The 17,948-nt window shown below is 55.5% G+C and overlaps 1 protein-coding gene across 3 annotated transcripts in view; it reads right to left on the reverse strand.

Moving 5' to 3' along the window:
* Positions 1-267: 267 nt before the first annotated feature.
* Positions 268-17,948, reverse strand: part of Ripor3 (RIPOR family member 3) — a 74,431-nt gene continuing 56,750 nt past the window's right edge. For all 3 annotated transcript variants that reach the window (XM_005074429.4, XM_040733109.1, XM_040733110.1), the window contains 18 exons: positions 15,569-15,592; positions 15,283-15,336; positions 14,086-14,235; positions 13,926-13,989; positions 13,610-13,653; positions 13,388-13,513; positions 13,166-13,311; positions 11,857-11,986; positions 10,403-10,954; positions 7,161-7,291; positions 6,382-6,505; positions 5,796-5,931; positions 5,252-5,413; positions 4,481-4,642; positions 3,810-4,012; positions 2,967-3,050; positions 1,447-1,537; positions 268-1,061 (listed from right to left, as the gene is read on the reverse strand). In XM_005074429.4, the coding sequence (XP_005074486.1) occupies positions 967-1,061; positions 1,447-1,537; positions 2,967-3,050; positions 3,810-4,012; positions 4,481-4,642; positions 5,252-5,413; positions 5,796-5,931; positions 6,382-6,505; positions 7,161-7,291; positions 10,403-10,954; positions 11,857-11,986; positions 13,166-13,311; positions 13,388-13,513; positions 13,610-13,653; positions 13,926-13,989; positions 14,086-14,235; positions 15,283-15,336; positions 15,569-15,592 (2,478 nt within the window). In that variant the 3' untranslated portion in view covers positions 268-966. The remainder of the gene's footprint in view (positions 1,062-1,446; positions 1,538-2,966; positions 3,051-3,809; positions 4,013-4,480; positions 4,643-5,251; positions 5,414-5,795; positions 5,932-6,381; positions 6,506-7,160; positions 7,292-10,402; positions 10,955-11,856; positions 11,987-13,165; positions 13,312-13,387; positions 13,514-13,609; positions 13,654-13,925; positions 13,990-14,085; positions 14,236-15,282; positions 15,337-15,568; positions 15,593-17,948) is intronic.

Consider the following 17,948-nt stretch of genomic DNA (forward strand, 5'->3'; position numbering starts at 1 on the left):
TGCAGTTAGTGGTCCCCACTGTGGTCCAGGAGCCAGAGAACCATGGAAGTGCCGTGTCTACAGTCCGACTGAAAGCTTCGGCTATGGAAGGTGGTGTCTGAACTTTCACAGGTCACATCAGCATGATGTGTAACTGGGACAAATCCAGTGAGGTAAAGGCTTGGCAAAGGCCTGGGGTGTCTTCAGAGTATCCCCAGAGGAGTGTGGGCAGGATCCCCGATGGGCCTTGGCCACCCTCTCCTGTGTGGCTATATGGACACAACCTTATGTACTTGAGCAGTTTTTAATTGAGATTTCAGAAAATGGACATGAATGAGGCAAATAAATAACCAAGATAAGTCAGCACACACGTCCACATGACTCTAACTGCTGCGTCTTAAGTCAGCCCCGAGAGTCACCCCACTCCTTGTGGACATCTCAGACGCATGGTTTTGAATGGTTTCCTACTGCGGTGGAAACACTTCGTGTGCCTCCATAGCTACCTCAGTGGACTTCACCTCAGCTCTGGCTTTTGAAGCAATTCATCTAATGGCCACAGGTTGTCATGTGTCAGAAGTGGGCCCGCCACCGGCTATCGGTCTCAGCCCATGTTTATCAGACCCGTTCTGCCTCAGTTCAGCGTGTGTGGGGAACTCACATTCCAAATGTGTCTGTTTCGAACCTCACTTTGTCTTAGACCCTTGGTCTCAGCCAGTGCTAGCTACCCCTGACACTGCACCCCAGGAAGGCACAACAGGCAAAAGCAGCATTTGGGGGAGGCCACACACGCCACTTCTTCCTGCTCTGAGTACACCACTGTGCCCTTGGGCTGGGTACTGAGTCAAGTCTCAGGCAGCCATCCTGAGCAGCTCATACTTGTGAGGGAGTGCCTAGGGTGCTCCACCCAAGACGTGGGCACTATGGAAGCTGGGCAGCTTCGAGGAAGAGAGGTGCTGTATTGGAGCTCACTGGCCGTGCCATAGCTTCTTAGAAAATTGTGATTTCAACATCTGCTTCCTGGTAGATGTCTTGTTCTGACTGGAGTTTGTCCATCTTCTCAAAAGCTAGGCGGCCTTTCTCACCTGGAACACAGCGGTGCCTGTCACTATTCCGCTTTGTGCCGGGTCTCGGATCTCTAGAGAGGCAGGGCAGTAGTGGTGGGGGAGTCTCCTGCCCCTGCTGTTGACTGAAGACTGTTCACAGCCAGAACAGCCTTCTCTGTCTGAGGCCTCCTGGGCACTGGCCTGGCTCTGCCCCTGCCTTCCATTTGCCAAGGATCGTAAACAAAGCATAAAAAGGTTACGCCCTGACTGTCACCCTGCTGTGAAGGGACTCTACTGAGCAGGGACTACAAAGCACAGGGGGCTGGCAGCAGGGTCCCCAGCAGCCCGGTATTGACATCGGAGGTGGTCTCTTCTCACCGTCTCCCAGGGGACCCTGGGACCCCGCCCGCGGGCTGCACTTTACCAAACGACAACGTTGCCTCCCGCGCTGCCGCTCGCACGGCCTCCAGGTCAGACCCACACAGACTGGCGATCTGCTCAACACTCTCGCTACCCTGTGAGGTCAGGAAGAAGGGCTCGTCAAGCAGCAGACAGACCTAACTGCCATCCTGACCCTGGCATGGTTCCTGGGGCCTTGTCTGCCTTTCTCTAGGGCCTTCCGGCTTCCTCCTTTGCCTCAGGTCCTTCAGCCACACCGTTGGAAGTCTCTCCCACACCCCAGTGCAGGCCTTGCCATGAGCTTGTCTGTCGACACTATCTAACAAACCCAGATGCCTTCTGGGACTGGCTGAGCGCTGACTGTCCTCCCTGGAGAACCAGGGCCTGACTGCCACACATCCACAAACAGCTGTCCCACAGGACCTCCTGGGGCAGCCGTGAGCGAGGGGAGGTGGTAGGTTTCCTCTGTGTTGAGCCAATTCCCATGCAAAGTGGACAACAGGGTTATACAAGGTGGATCCCCAGCATGGGTGTAGATGAACTAACACGATCCCCTCACCTCCACCGCCAGAGTGCAGGGAGTGTAGGGAAGGCATGGTTCACCGGCCCTGAAGCAACCTTTGTCATCTAGTCCAGCAAGATGATCAGGAACCCAGTGTGGCTTTTCATAAAACCTTATTTACAAAAGTGCTGATGTGGCATGCATGGGGTGTTTGTTTGTTTGTTTGTTATGAGACAGGGTCTCACTATGAAGCCAAGGCTAGCCGTGGGTCACAGTGGGTCACGGGTGTGTGCCACCACACCTGGCTGTTCTTTGCCCCCAATGCATGAAAACTGCATTTTTCTGTGACTGTGAAGAGTACGCATGTGCGCACATACACAGCACACCTCCACACACATTGTGAACAAAATGAGAGTGTGCGGGTGCCATCCACACCATGTTTTAAGACAGGGTCTCTCCTAGCCTGGAGCTCACAAATAAGCGACAGTGGCTGGCTGACCAGCTTACCCGGAATTCCCTGCTGACCAGCTGACCCAGAATTCCCTGCTGACCAGCTGACCCGGAATTCCCTGCTTCTACCTTCCCCGCACTTGAATCGCAAGCCTGTGCTGCCACTTGGGACTTTTTTCTGGAATTCTGGGGATTCCACTCAGTCCCTCATGCTTGTAGGCACATAGGCCTTGGCGCACTGTAAAGTCATGTTTAATAGCAATTCTTCAGGGTGCTCATGTCCCTGGAAGCAAAAAGGAAATGTGTCAGAGGTAGCCAGTCACTTCTGAGGGTTGGGGTTGGGGTGACAGGCAGCTTTCATATTTCCCTATTTTGTCTTTTTCTCATTTACGTAGTTAAAACATGCTGAACTGGGCAGGGAGTCCCTTGGTGTGGGGACCTCTGCTGTTAGAGTCTGGGGGCTGGCTGTTACTAGTGTCCTCTGGCTGCTGGTGACACCCTCTACCAGTCTACCATTCCTGTCCGTTCCAGTGAAAGCATTTTGAAGCTGCTGCTGCTGCAGCGCTCACCGCTAGGGAAGATGGTAGACTCACCCCAAGCTGCTGCAGCGCCATGCACGCCGCCTGCTGGAGCTTGGCATCACTGTCGTTTAAGGCGTTGGTGTAGTACAGCAGAGCCTGAGGGAAGACACCAGCATTGGACAGAGGTCAGGGCAGGCAGGTCCCCAGCTGGGTCAAACACACTGCAGATGCTGCAGTGGGGTGAGACCTGTCAATCTTTGTCCAGGTGTATTGTCAAGAGGTGGGCTAACAGAAGATTGTTTACTAGCTGGCTTAGTAAATGAACCCTGCAAAGCTTTCTTGGTTTTGTTTTCCAAGACAGGATTCTCTGTCCTAGAACACACTCTATAGACCAGGCTGGCCTCGAACTCACAGCGATTCACCTGCCTCTGTCTCCCAGGTGCTGGGATTAAAGGCGTTTATCATTACCCCAGCCCCACCTGAATTTCAACCCTGGAACCCATGTTGTAGAGGGAGAAAAGTGACTCCCTCAGGTTGCCCTCTGACCTCCAGCACTCACAGTCAATCAATCAATCAATAAATAAATGCATACATACATATATACATGCGCAGGGTGTGAGCTGGTGTTGGGTATATCCCTTATCCTGTTGGTCTCAACCCCCTCTGGGGTCACATATTAGATATTTACATTACAACTAACTCAACAGTAGCAAAATGACAGGTGTGAAGTAGCGATTAGGTGATTTTAGGGTTGGGGTCACCACGGCACAAGGAGCCGTCTAAGGGCCCCGGTGTTAGGAGGGCTGAGACTCCACCCTTGTGGTTCCAGTTCCAGGTTCAGGCTTCTTCAGGCACTTATCCTCCAGTCTGCTGTGTGTGCCCCGTCACCCCAGAATGCCCGTGTGCGCACCGCACCTTCTCCCGGAAGCGCCTGTTCCTGGCCGCGCTGGCCAGGCGTGCTCTGGCAGCCCTGCACACCCTCGGGGGTCCATCCAGCTGCAGCAATGCCCAAGCTTGGAGAGTCTGGGGCAGGGGCTGCAGCTGGCCCAGACGTTTCCCGTGCAGCTTCCTCAGGGCCTTGGCTGGGCCTGCACACTGCAACTCCTCGATGAGAGTAACTGGAAAAGAGAGCGGCAGGGACCATCAGTGGGGGGGGGGGGGCTCGGCTACCATAGCCACAGTGGCAACTCCAGGACGGAGGGGCATCACCATGTCCCGACAGACACTTTAGACAGAAGTGGGTCAGACACACCCTGAAAACGAACAGAACCACTAGTCAGCCTGGGCGAAGTGGTAAACACCTGTAATCCCAGTACTTGGGAGGCTGAGGCAGGAGGATGGAGAGTTTGAAGTCAGTCTAGGCTGCATAGGGAGACCCTGACTCAAAAAGAAACCCGAAGCGCAGTTCCCAGCTCCCACCTCCTCCCCCTGGGGCTGCTCTGGTCTTTTTACTTCCCTTCCACAGCTGTTATGGGTGGAGAGAAATCTGCATGCCATCCGAATCATAGCCTGAGCCAGAAGGGACAAAGCCCCAGGGTGTGCCGTAACTCGCCTTCTTCCGTGCCATGGCCGTGGCCAGGCCCTACCTTCCTTGGAGAGCTGGGTGAGGTGTTTCTCTAGGTCAGAGACACTCTGCCGCTGCAGATAGCTGTGGAACTGGAACCAGGTGACCATCTGCTCTTCCTGGAGCCCTGCTGTGGCCAAGAGCCCACCACAGCCGACCACCTGCTCCAGGAGCCTGCGACACACTGGCGGAGGGAAGGGCCATGACTGAGCTGAGGTCTCATCTGGACTCTCAATGAACAGGTTTGTGTCAGCTAAAAGGGACTCTGGGAAAGGATCCCAGGGAGGCTCTTTAGAGTCTGCAGACTGGGGCTTCTAGAGCCTTCTCTACTTCAGGAGTTGGTAGCTCTGGCAAATAAAGTCCTCAGCTCTAGGCTGTTTTCCTGTCTTAATCCTTTAACTGACAGAGAAGAGAAATGTACTGTTAGCCAGTTAACTCTGAGTCCTGGAGCCAGAGCCCTGGAATCAGATGACAGCAAGCCGCCCAGACAATGGGAAGAACTGTCAGACTTCACATGTCCCCGTCTGGAGCTCCACCCTTCATGTGCTCCTCAGGGAAACGCTACAGCTGCCCTCAGGAAGGGCTCAGCCTGCTTTCAGGACACCTGGATGGCTCTGCCTGCACACCCTCCTCTAACAACCTCCCAAGGCTTGGTGGGAGGCACAGGGACTCAGCCTGCTTTCCCAGGGGGCAGAGCAGTGAAGACCCCAGTTGCAGCGTCACTGTTCCTGTGACAGGGCAAGCACGGGCAGCGTCACCGTTCCTGTGACAGGGCAGGCACGGAGGACGCTACCTATTTCCAGCTGGCCTGGGTACTTCCCTCGGACTCGATGCAGGAACATCTTCTTGAGCTGGCTGAGGAGTGTGGAGGCAGGGCAAGCCAGGACTCCTCCAGGCTGTGTGCAGCCTCGCCACAGTGCCAGGCCACCCTTCCTGTGAGGAACCTGTGGGATGACTGAGAGAGAACAGCTGCTCAGCAGCTCGGGCAGGGGCGGCCGGAAACCCCGAGGGCCTCCTGTCAGGACTGTGTCACTCCACGGGAAGTGTTGGTTTCAGACACCTTCCATGTCCCCACTCATAAGGTCAGCCTCTCTCACAGCCACCCTAATGGACTAGGAATAGGAAGCTGGACTTCCAGAGAGGTCCACAAGGGGAGACAAAGAACTGAGGTGAAAGCCATTGCTCCTTGGAGAGACACCAGGGTGTGGGAGGAATGGCTTCAGTGACCCAGGCAGCAGCCTCCCCAGCATACAGAGACACAGGTGTGCAAGCCCACATAATACGCCATCAGTGGACAGAGGGGCGAGGCCTTGGGCTTGTGGCTGGTTGCTACTTACTCTCTTCAACCGACCTGGCCTTGCTGACCTGCTCAAAGTCAAGGTCGGAAAGCACTTCCAGAACCTGCCTTTGTTGCTCTGCTTCCTCTAGGAGGCAGTCCTGGACCATCCTCGACAGATTAGGGGTGGCCAGCTTCTAGAATCAGCCGGGATACTCAGGTTAGTCTGTCTCACACGTGTCGGCTCCCGGATGATCCGACTGCCCTGTCCTAGATGTGGCTTCCAGACTATGACCTAAGCATCCTCCTCTTCAATAAGCTGAGTCCCCGGGGTCAACCCACCCATGTCACAAGGCAGTGGGAAGAGTGCCAGGCTCATCTCATAGCACTTGGACCCCTGGGAGTGGTGTAGCCTGAACCCCACCTTGGATGCGCCCTATGGTTGAGCCAGTTTGGACTGGTATGGCATGTACACCTGAACGGCCCACTTGGTTCAAAGCTTGGCTCCCTGAGACCCACATGGTTCCTCCCCTCCTGCCACAGAACTTCATGGCATTGGCTCTCAGGGTGGCCCCCTTTTACCTGACAGTGGACTTTTTGCCACCTTTGAACCCAGGCCCCACCCAGGCCAGGCCCCACCCAGACACCTGAAGCAAGGCCTTGCAGACTCGAAGGTGGGCAGTGAGCAACGTGTCCAGCTCAGGGGCTCCAGCAGTGAGCTCGCTGGGTGACACCTTCAGTGATGGCTGAGGGGGCGGGGGGCTGTCCCTCCTGAGGAGACAAAAGAACTGAGTGACCATTGGGTTAGCAAAGGGACCCCTGCCCTGGCCCCACCCCCACCCCATCCCGGAGCTCCAGATGAGAGAGTTGGGCCCCAGGTACAGGGTTCATTGGAGGGAAGGGGGAGAAAGTTGGCTGAAGTCACACAGGTGTGGAGGGCAGGGTGTCCAGAGCCTCATTTTGCTCTTCTGTGAAATGGGCAGGAAGCCCAGACTCAGGGGGGGATAGCATGGCTCACAGGGCAGAGCTGAACCCCACCGAGGGCCAACTGGCTCGTCACACTTGGGGAACCACTGGATGAGAGGAAGAAATGGAGACTGTCCCTTCTGCAATGCTGGGGTCTGGGGACAGAAGTAGCCCTGGGCCACCAGGGTAGGTAGTAAGAAGGGTGGATGGGCCTCCAGAGAGCTCTGGGCAGGGCAGTCACTAGGGAGGTTGGTCAGCCGCTGAGGTCAAGGTCAGGGTTTTGTTGTGTGCTGCTGTTACTGCCCGAGGTCCCCACAGTGGTCATGACGCCTTGCTATGCGGGGACAGTGATTGGAGAGAGGCAGCATGCACAGTAAAGCCACAGGTGGCGGGGACAAGGACTGGAGACTAGCGTGAAGCCACAGCGGCCCAGAGATGTCCCCGCGTGGTGTGCACTCACTCAGGAGCCTGAGAGCCCCCAAACAGGGACAGCTCGTCGCTGGCGAGGTCGGCGTTAAGAAAGGCAAAGCTCTCAAGGATACAGTCCATCAGGCTCTGCACTGACGCGGGCTCCAGCTGCACCCCTCGGGGCTGTGGACAAGCACCAGAATGAGGGCCTTGCCCTCCAGGATGTGGCAGCCCCAGCACAGGCCAGCCCAGCAGACGGAGCCTGCAAGGTGGCACTTCCAGTGCCCCCCAACATGGCCTGAGACAAAGGAAGGTCACCAGAGAGACAGACTCGAAAGTCTTCACCTGTTTGTCCCCTACAGCCATGGGACAAACCGCAGGGAGAGAGGCCCAGGTGTGGAACATGCAGGGCAGGACTTCCTCCACAAGGAGGCGCCACTGCATCCCGGCTGACACCTGCCCAATGACTCAGTGGCTCGTTTCTCAGCAAATCTAGAAACTGCCCTGTACTCATGCTGACGGTCACGCTAAGGAGATTCAGAGGTGATGGGTGGGCTGTCAATGAAGAGGCACGTGGGAACCACGACCTGCCACCGCTCAAGTCATCCAGAGACCTCTGCCTGCAGGCCCGGGTCCCTCTGCAATCCAGTAGCCAGGCCTCAGTCCGCACCAACCACACCCCAAACCTAGCCTGGCAAGACTGCAAACCTGAAATGGGTGTTCGAAGCTGAGCCCCCAGACAAAACGAAACAAAACGAAAGCAGCCACAACGAAGTAACAGACCTGACCATGAAGACTTTACTTCCACTAAAGCAAAACTCCGCAAGCACATGTGTGCATGTATGTGCACAGACACGGATGGACAAGGTGGGCTCTTATCAACTGAGGTAGTTATGTCAGCAAATTAGCAAACACTGAGCCATGGCCCCTAGGCCACATTGGACACTCCCAGAGAGCAAGTACAAGGCCCATGTGTGTGCCTCTGTTTAAAAACTGTTTATTTTTCCAGTGTGTGTGTGGGGGGTGCATATTGTACATGTGTGCTTGTGTGTGCAGAGAGGCCATGCATGGGTGTCATGCCTCAAGAACTGTCCATCTTGTTTCATTGCATTTTTTTCAGAGACAGGGTTTCTCTGTAGCTTTGGAGGCCGTCCTGGAACTAACTGTGTAGACCTGGCTGGCCTCGAACTCACAGAGATCCACCTGCCTCTGCCTCCTAAGTGCTGGGATTAAAGGTGTGTGCCACCAACGCCTGGCCGGATTTTTTTTTTAATGTGTTTGCTTTTGAGGTCCCTCCTACTGGGACCTGGAGTTTGCCAATTGGGCTACACTGACCATTGAGCCCCAGGAAGCTTCCAGTCTCCAATTCCCCAGCTGAAGTGCTTGTGCCTGCCGTCAAGCCTGACTTTTCTTTATGTGGGTCCTGGGGGTGAGGACTCAGGGCATCAACGTTTGCACAGCAAGTACGCTGCCGAGTGAATGGCCTCCCCAGCCCTAAAGACAGCTTGTTTAATAGGTGCTGCTGTGGCATTACCCTTGGGCTCCTGCGGGTGCTCGGCACCTCCCGCCTGAAGGAGACCCATCTAACAATCTCGGGTTTTTACCACCAGACACGCCAGGGCTTGTGTGGGACTGTGAGCCCACGAACAGCCAGCCCTACACAGCAGAAGTCCTGACAGACGGCACAGGTGGCCGAGCGTGTGACGGTGACTAGGGAAAGGATGGCAGGTGCGGGGAGGCAGAGCCATTCAGCCGCCCTCAGCCCAAGCTGCACACATTGGGTGACTTGGAATTTTTTCCCTCAGAAAACGACAGCAGCAGAGCCCGCTCATCCTTCCCAGGGCTAAACATGAGTCTTCAAAAGTATGTGAGTTTCAGAATGAGGGAGAGGATGACTGTGTGCCCAGGCGTGCGAGTGTGTGTGTGTGTGTGTGTGTGTGTGTGTAGCTGTATACACGTGCATCTATAAATGTGTGTGAGGCTGGAGAGATGGTGCAGTGGTTAAAAGCACTGGCTGTTCTTGCAGAGGACCTGGGTTCGATTCCCAGTACATATATGGTGGCTCACAACCATCTGTAAGTCCAGCTCCAGAGGATCTGATGCCCTCACCTGGCCTCGAACGCCTGACACATGTATGTGCGTACACACAAATACCATATACATAAATAGTAATAAATGTGCATAAGTTAGCCAGATGTGGTGGCACATACCCATCCTTCTAGCCTCTGGGGGCTGAAGCAGGGGGATCTGGAGTTCAAGGCCAGCCTGGGCCTCTTAGCAAGACAAGACCATTTGTCTAGAAGTGAAGTCTAGGAGTGCTCTTTGATGACTTGCCTTTCAAATCCAAGTTGAAGGTGGGACCTGTCATTGTTTTTATTGCCCTTAGCTGTTTTCCAGAAAAGAGAAGTGTCTCTTGGTGTTTTGGATGACTGTGTAATTCAGGGTCATACAGAGTGTGTGTGATTTTTCAAAATACAGGAGTGCAACAGAAGCTCTGTGACTGCAACTCAAACACAAACACTGGGACAGTACAAATAAAGGTGGCATTTGTCCTCAAATTCTTGTTCCTGGAGCAGTGGGTGGGGCCTTTTTAAGGTGGGGGGCAGGGTGGATTGCTTTAAGAGCTAGGTGGACCGTGGGAAGTGGCACTCTCAGCTGTGCTGATGTTGTGAGGTTCAGTCTGAGAATGAGCAAAACAAAGCAGCATCATAGTAAGAGAGGATTTTTGGAGACGTCTGCGTCGGATAGTTCTGAGTGAAAATGTGTCACCCCCAAGCATGGGCTCTTCAACACCTATAGAAATTAGTGGGTGGTCTAAATTTCATTTTGTATATTTAAAAATGGAAACAAAGCCATCGGTCCAGGCCAGCAGCTCTGAGAGCTCCTGCAGGTGGCCAGAGAATGTCCGCTGGCTGAGTGGCGGCTGAAGGTTCTGGGTGGCCGTACAGATGAGGATGGCAGGTAGCTGCAGAGCCTTCCGGGAATTCAGCTCTGTCGGCCCAAAGCTGAAGCCTAAATTACAGCCCTGAGCACCCACCCACATCAGAAGATTCTCAGTGAAGCCAGGTTCTGATGGGACGAGGAGCAAATGACTCACTGTGCGCTCCGGCCTCCCCTTGGTATTCTCCTGGGCCTTGGAAAGTGAGGAGACTGTGGACGAGAAAGGCTCCGCCCACCCAGGTCACATAGGGGCGAGGCTGGGATGCTCACGTGGACTGGCTGGGCCCTGCACCTGCTCCCAGGCCTCAGGCCGGCAGCAAAGTGGTACTGCTGTCCCATGCAGGGTGGGCATACCTTCAGCCGGTCCCTGAGGCCAAGGACTTGGTACTCCAGCTCCCGGAGCTGGGGCTGTGTGGGGTCAGCAGACCGCAGCAGATCCAGGACCTCCTGCACAGGCCTCTCCACTCCGTCCCCCTCATCTTCCTCCTCCTGGCCCTTCCGGTTCTGTGGCATCGTGGGGCTCTGGACCGGGACATCTTGTAGCAGGGCCCCCCTCTCTCCTCCCAAGTCCCTCCAGCCAGGCTGTTCTGCAAGCACAGCCCCAGCTGGGTGAGCCAGGCTGGGCAGCAGGCCCAGGGGTGGGGGCTCCTCCCTAGTCCCCTCTTCTATGGAAGCCGTGGGTCCCACAGGCACGGTCAGGAACCCCACATCTGAGGTGGATGCCGACGTGCTGGTCTCGGTATCTCTGGGGTCCTCAGAGCTGAAGGAGTCCATCTCCAGTAGCTCCTGGCTCCGGCTCCGCAGGCGGGGACCCTGGAGCTCACTGTCAGACAGGTAGCCGAGGATGGAGGTGGCCCTGGGCCCATCCAGCAGCAAGGCCTGCTGCACTGGCTGCTGGAGGGCAGACTGGGAGGGGACACAGAGCAACCTCAGCAGCCACCCCGGGACTGTGCTGACACCCTATGGGCCCAGGTGCACAGGTGGTGGTGATCTGGCAAGGCAGCTGGCACCAGAGCTGTCCTCAAACTCTCCCCGTAGCCTCAACGTCATTGTTCCGGCTTCGCCATGTGCCTGCCTCAGGACCTTTGCACTGACCATGCTCTCTGCCTCGAACTACACCGCATACATGCCCTCAACACTGAGGGTCCCAACTCAGATGCTCTGGGAACATGTCCCCGGACACCCCAAATGCTCCAGTGGTCCCCTTCCCACCTGCTCTGGTCTCTGTGCCCAGGCTCTGTATCTCCCCACCTGTGTGCTGATGTGGGTGCAAGCTTAGGAGAGATACTCTCGCTGAGGACTGCTTGTGACCTGTGGACAGGCACAGCACCACATTGAAGTGACCCCCATGTCTGTGGAGTAAACACACAGTCACGTGTGGAGTAGTGTGGGGGGGTGTTAAGAATGGACCCTGTAAGTGAGGGAACATCCCAAGGACATCACCAAGAGAAATGCTGAGGGTGCCTGTGTGCACACCTCTCAGTACCCCCCCCAAGGAAAAGATGGTGGCCCTGTCGCCAAGGGGACCTTGGCCCTGGAGGTGATGGGGAGGTTGCTTTCTTGTACGTGGCTCTAGATCACACTCCTGGGAGCTCTAAATCAACCATGTCTGGGCAGAGGACACACACACACACACACATACACACACACACACACACACACAGGTCTAGACTCAGCCCAGTTCCCATGGCTTCAAGCAGCAGAAGATTGAGCCATACAACCCTGTAGCCCCAGAGACTGAGCCCCGAGCAGGCCCCTCACTGTCCAGTCCCAGAGCATCTCACCCTACTGAGAACACACCGGCTTACCAGATAGTATTTGTCCCGGAAGCTGGGGGTGCTAGGTGGTGTCCAGGTGTACAGGGAGCCCTTCCTGCTGCCTATGGAGAACCTGCCAGTGGGGCTGGGCGACACCAGCCTGCACTCAGAGTCCAAGGGGCTACAGAGGAGATAGAGACCACAGGGACTCAGATGGGACCCAGTTGCCTTGGCTTTCAAAGTAACCTTTGTGTGTAAGAGCTCTGCTATCGTCCCACAACCCCACCGGCTGGTGAGTGGCTGGGTTATTTACATGGAATGAAATGATGGCTCTGAGACAGGGCATTTGCATGGACCATTGGCCCCTCCAGTAAGCAGGGCCAGAACTGAATTCACCCCATTTTCTCTCATCCCAAAAGCCTTCATGTCAGCTAGAAGTGATGTTCATGCTACATTTATAGCATAGCGGGCAAGGTTCAGGGTAGACCCAAGGAGGCAGCATAGCCATCAGCTGAGGTAAGTACCATGAGGGCCTGGAGCCCAGAGGCACACCCCCTCCACCCTCCAAGGGCACCTGTGGCCAGCAGGACTCGGGGACTTAAAGAGTCACTGGTCGGGGCTGGAGAGATGGCTCAGAGGTTAAGAGCACTGACTGCTCTTCCAGAGGTCCTGAGTTTGATTCCCAGCAACCACATGGTGCCTCACAACCATCTGTAATGATGCCCTCTTCTGGCCTGCAGGCATAAATGCAGACAGAACACTGTATACATAACAAATAAATAAATCTTTAGAAAGAAAAAGAGTGACTGGTCTAGGGTTGTAGCATGCACTTACTAGGGATCCTAGGTGACTAGGTTGGACTATGTTCTCAGCTCTTCCCTTCCCTGCCATGACACCCTGGGGGCAGGGCAGGGGCACCCTGGAAATGCAAGGTGCTGACAACAAAAACTCTGCAGGAAGAAGCCCCAAACCCAGCACTGGCTGTTCTGAGCCTGGGCCTCAAGCTGACAGTTCAGCCCAGGACCGGAAGGAACGGGATGGTAAAGAGGAGGCTTGCAGAGGGGAGTTCCCCTAAGGAACTGAGCAAGAAAATGTGCCTAGAAATGTCCTGGCTCAATGGTGCTGTCCTGTGTCCAAACGTGAGAATTCAAGGTCACAGGAGGCATGGGGGAGGAGACAGGCCCGCTGTAAGGCCAGGCAAGCCTGGCTGTGGGGTAGGATGGGCAAGGACAGAGAGGGCTCTGCGGGAGCAGGTCTGGAGTGCATCAGACCCCTGGGGAGCAGCCGGGGACACCTGGCCCCCTGCACTGGGAGCTGGGGTGGCCTTGGTGAGGACAGGGGTGACACGGCAACCACTCACTTCCACAGCAGCTCCAGCTGCAGCTTGATGGTGCCCAACTCAGTGATGTCCACCACCACAAGCTGGGGCCTCGCTGTGAAGAAGTCGGCGATGTCACATGTCACAGCACCCACCACCACTGAGCTCAGGCCTCGGAGCTCAGTCACCTGGGCATGAGGGACAGGACGGTGGCATCTGAGCCTAGCACCCAGGTGCCAGGTCCCACCCTGGGCCCTGCCCCACCTTGATCTCCAGGTTCTCATGCACCGTGGGCACAAAGCCCTTCTCCTCCTCATCCCAGGTCTGGCTGTCATCTGGCTCTATCCGGCCCTTCAGCCGCCACCGCTGACGGCCCAGGCGCATGAGCACCTGCGAGTGAGGTACAGGAAGAGGTGCAGAGGCAGCCCCAGGAGAATCCCCTCACTGCCTGCCCGGGCCCCCCTCCCAGGACCGTCCTGGCTGTACCTCATACTGGTCTCCGGGACAGAGGCGTGCATAGCCCACCAAGCCTGGAACACAGAAATGGGCTAGTCTCCTCTCCACCCCTGCCCAGGGACCATGGGGACCCCGGGGCACAGGGGTGTGCCTGGAAACACGAGAAAGATTGGAGGCTCCGACAGGCAAGAGAGTGGAGGGCAATGAGTCTACCTCCTGTCACAAGGTGAACAGCCAGGGCTGGGTCTCTAGAACCTGGCGCTCTGGCCTGCACCACCCACCCTCAGCAGGCTCTCCTGGCAGCTAGGAAGAACCGATACCAAGCCTGGCCTGGCCTGGTGCTCACCTTTCATCTTGACATGGAACTCGCCCAGGTGAACTTCCAAGGCCCCCTCTATGAGACACATGTCCTGCAAGGTCCGCAAGTGGATCAGTCACTTGCCAGCCCCGGCGCCTACTGGGAGCCCAGACCAGGGGCTGGGGCAGAGACTTCGGGGCTGGCCCACCTCCATGCACTCCTGTAAGCTGCGACCCAGCTCCTGCAGGCTCTCCCGGGAGGCGCGGCTCTGGGTGCCGTTGCTGAAGGCACGCTGCATATTGGAGGCACCATCTCGCAGACGCCACTGGATACAATATCCTTCATAGAGCTCATCCACCTGCAGCAGACACGCAGGCTGTGGGCCACTCCAAGGGACAGCCCCTGCCCACCATCTGTCCCTCCAAGAACTGCCCCTAACCCAGCCTCGCCCTGTGGTACTCATGGCCCTTAGCCACCACCTAACACCCCGGCACCTAGGACACTCACACGCTTAGCACAGTAGACGCTAGTGACTGTGTCGCCCACCAGCCTGAGTCCCGGCTGTGGAATGCAAAGTGAGCTATGACAGCTGCCCACCCTGTGGGTCTGGGGAGGAAGGTGAGCTCATAGAAGCATTTGCAAACTGACTTTAAGAAAGCCCAAACGAGCTGAGCATGGTGGTGCCCACCTTTACTCCCAGCACTCGGGAGGCAGAGCCAGGCGGATCTCTGAGTTCCATGCCAGCCTAGTTTACAAAGTGAGTTCCAGGACAGCCAGAGCTGTTATACAGAGAAACCAGGGGAGAAAGAAAAGAAAAGAAAAGCCTAAAGGAAGCTAAGAGTGTTGATGCATGGCTTTAATCCCAGTACTTAGGAAGGAGAGGCAAACAGTTCTCTGTGAGTTCAAGTTCTGGCTGGTCTGTGTTGTGACTTCCAGGATAGCCAGGGCTACACAGTGAGTCCCTGTCTCCAGAAGAAGAAGGATGAGGGAGGAGGAGAAGGCAAGCCTAACAGGCTTGCTAGGGGACTGTGGGCGCATCCCTGTGGGTTGAGCCTCTACCTTCCTGTCTACATAGGGACAGTTGGAGTGTTCCAAGACCAAGCAGCAAGCCCTCTGTACTGACCAGTGGCAAGCCCCACCCCAGGACTAAGCTCCTGTCAGTCACTGTAGCTCTGTAACACTGTCCACCCACTCTGTAGCTACCAGTGACCACCCAGCCTGACACCCAACCGTCCTCATGACACCCCCACCGTGCCCTGTCTTACCCGCATGATGTCCGGTGACACCACATGGCTCTCCCTGACTCACAAGAGATATCCACATGACTCCCCGTGGCACCTACATGATGCCCCCATTAATCCCCTTGACACCCCCCATGATGCCCCGTGATGCCCAAGACACCCACCTTACTGATGTGGAACTCCACCTTCCGGATGTGTCTCTCTACCAAGCGTGTTTGCTTCTCCCAAAAAAAGAAAAGTTGCTTTGGAAGCTGCCAGGCTCCCAACCCCCCACCGCCTCCCCTGCATCAGAGCACTGGTCTCGGTTCTCAGAGAGGTTCACGTTAGGCCTTTTTCCCTGTTTATAAACATGAGAGGAAGCCCAAGTGTTCTGCCCAAGGGCAGCTGGGATGGAAGGCCACCTCAGACAGTCTTACCCACTCTGGAGACCATGCAGGGACACGGGCTCACCTTGTCCAGGTCATAGTAGAAAGCCTGCACAGAGGAAGGGTGTCAGAGTCCCGGAGAGCCCGCATCACTGATGCCTGAGCTTCAAGGACAGACGCCAGTGCCTGCAGCTTGCCCTGCTCATGGTCATGGACACCCAGGAAATATGTGTGCATTGTGGGCAAGCCAATTCTAGGTCAGGCACTATTTCCCCGTGTGCCCCAGGCAAGTTTTCAACCTCTCTGAGCCCCCTCTCTTCCCATGTAAAATGGGCATCAGTCACTGTAATGGTCAACATGACAGCCTGTGTCTAGAATCGCCTTGAAGACAGTTTGCCTCTGGACGGGAGGGAGTTTCTAAGACTGGGTGGTTGAAGTGGGGAGACCCACCCTAGATGAGAGTGGTAGCGTCCCAGAGGCTGGGGTCCTGGGCTACACAGCAAGGAAACAGCAGCTGAATAGCAACTTCCATGTCTCTGTTTCCTGACCACGGACAGACGCAGTGGGCTGTCCCACCCTCCTGATGCCATGCCTTGAGCCAAAACTAGTGCCGGGCATTCTGCCATGACAAGGAGAGCAGTAGTAGCTACATGAGTGACTGCAAGATCATAAAAGTCAAACTTCAGCTAAGAAACGAAACACTGGGCCAGCCGGATGGCTCATGGGCAAAGGAAGTTACCGCCAAGCCTGATGACCTGAGTTCGACATCTAGGCCCCCACAGTTGTCCTCTGACTACACAGGGGCACTGGGACAGTGCATTGCTGCTCTTTCTCCCCTCCCTCTCACCGATAAATAAATGTAACATTAAAAAATAAGGTGGACGCTGGGTGGTGGTGGCACACGCCTTTAATCCCAGCACTCGGGAGGCAGAGGCAGACGGATCTCTGTGAGTTCAAGGCTGGGCTGGACCGACAGCCTCCAAAACAATACAGAGAAACCCTGTCTCGTAAAACCAAAATAAAAAACAAAAACAAAACAAAAAATAAGGTGGGGCTGGAGAGATGGCTCTGTGGTTAAGAGCACTGACTGCTCTTCCCCAGGACCTGAGCTCACCCACATGGTGGTTCACAACTGTCTCTAACGAGATGTGGTGTCCCCTTCTGACTTGCAGACAGAACACTGCATACATAGTAAATAAATAAATCTTTTAGAAAATCCAGATGAAGAGCTAGGAAGGAGCTGCGATTTTGAAGAGGTACTCTGATTTGGGCTTCTTAGAGACCATAAAACCCTCCCTGTGGGGCCCGGGCATTCTGTCCTCATTGTGGGACCTTCCCTTTCCCAACGCCAGTGTCACTTAGCATCAGGCAGTGGGACTGTTGAGACAGGTCTCTTTATACGTTGTCTGCCCGAGAGACTTGTACACCCCAGGGAAGGGGCAGGCTGTGGAATCAGTGGCACTCCCTGGGGTGAGGAGGTACTGGGAATGGATGGGATCTTAGACGTGCCTTTCCCCTCCCCCTATTCTGGCCACCACCCAGTCGCCTACAGAGGGAGGCACCAAGCTCACCAGGCACACCCACAGGAGGCTGGGGCCTTCCACCCTGCTGACACCCAAGTCTTCCGAGTCCGTGGGAGCCGGACAATCCACCGTTTCCTCCCATTCTCCCAACCCCATACTGAAGGCCTGCATAAGGCTGCATGTGGAGGAGGGACATGGGGACACAGCTCGTGGGAAGCCCAGGGTTTATGACAAGACATGCCAGCTTTGCTCCTGGCGTGTGACCAAGACAGGCTGGGTGGCACTTCCCCCAGACAGCAGCAGGTGACATAATTTGCTTTGCAGAAATGAAGACAGTCTAAGGTGTGTCTTCCAATCTGTCTATTCAACTATTGAAACAACAGATACCAGAGAAATGGGAATCTCTCAGGAAGTTCATGCAGGGGAAAGGAAAAGGACTCCTGCCCGATGTGGGGGACTTGTCTTCCCAGGAAATTCCACACGGTTCTACAGGATGAGACTGAAGTCCCCAGTGGTGGGCAGGACCACGCCTTGCTGGGGCCGCTTAGATGTCTATATCCCTGCCTCTATTTAAACTTTAAAAGACTGGTGGACTTCTGGGGTTTCTGGATCCGTTCCTTCCTCTTCTTAACACATTGAATAAGTCTCCTTTTTCTGCTTTCCTCTTTTTATTTGGCTTTTAATTGGCTTAGTAAGGGCTGGTAGTGGGACCTGACTTGGGACCCGGGTTCTGACCCTAAGTTAAAGATGAGTGAGAGGGGATCATCGGAGCCACAGAGACAGAGACAGGGACAGGGGTCCCTTATGGGAGATACAGTACAGGGCACCTCCTGGGGACTTAAGCTTCTGGTGCACACAGCTCACAGGGCCATAGACCTAGAGTAGCAGAGTCTTTGCTTGTCCGAGATCAGATTTAACTGGGCATCCTGTCTTTCTGCTGTT

The sequence above is a fragment of the Mesocricetus auratus genome, unplaced genomic scaffold, assembly GCF_017639785.1.
Source record: "Mesocricetus auratus isolate SY011 unplaced genomic scaffold, BCM_Maur_2.0 Super-Scaffold_100028, whole genome shotgun sequence".
Lineage (NCBI taxonomy): Eukaryota > Metazoa > Chordata > Mammalia > Rodentia > Cricetidae > Mesocricetus > Mesocricetus auratus.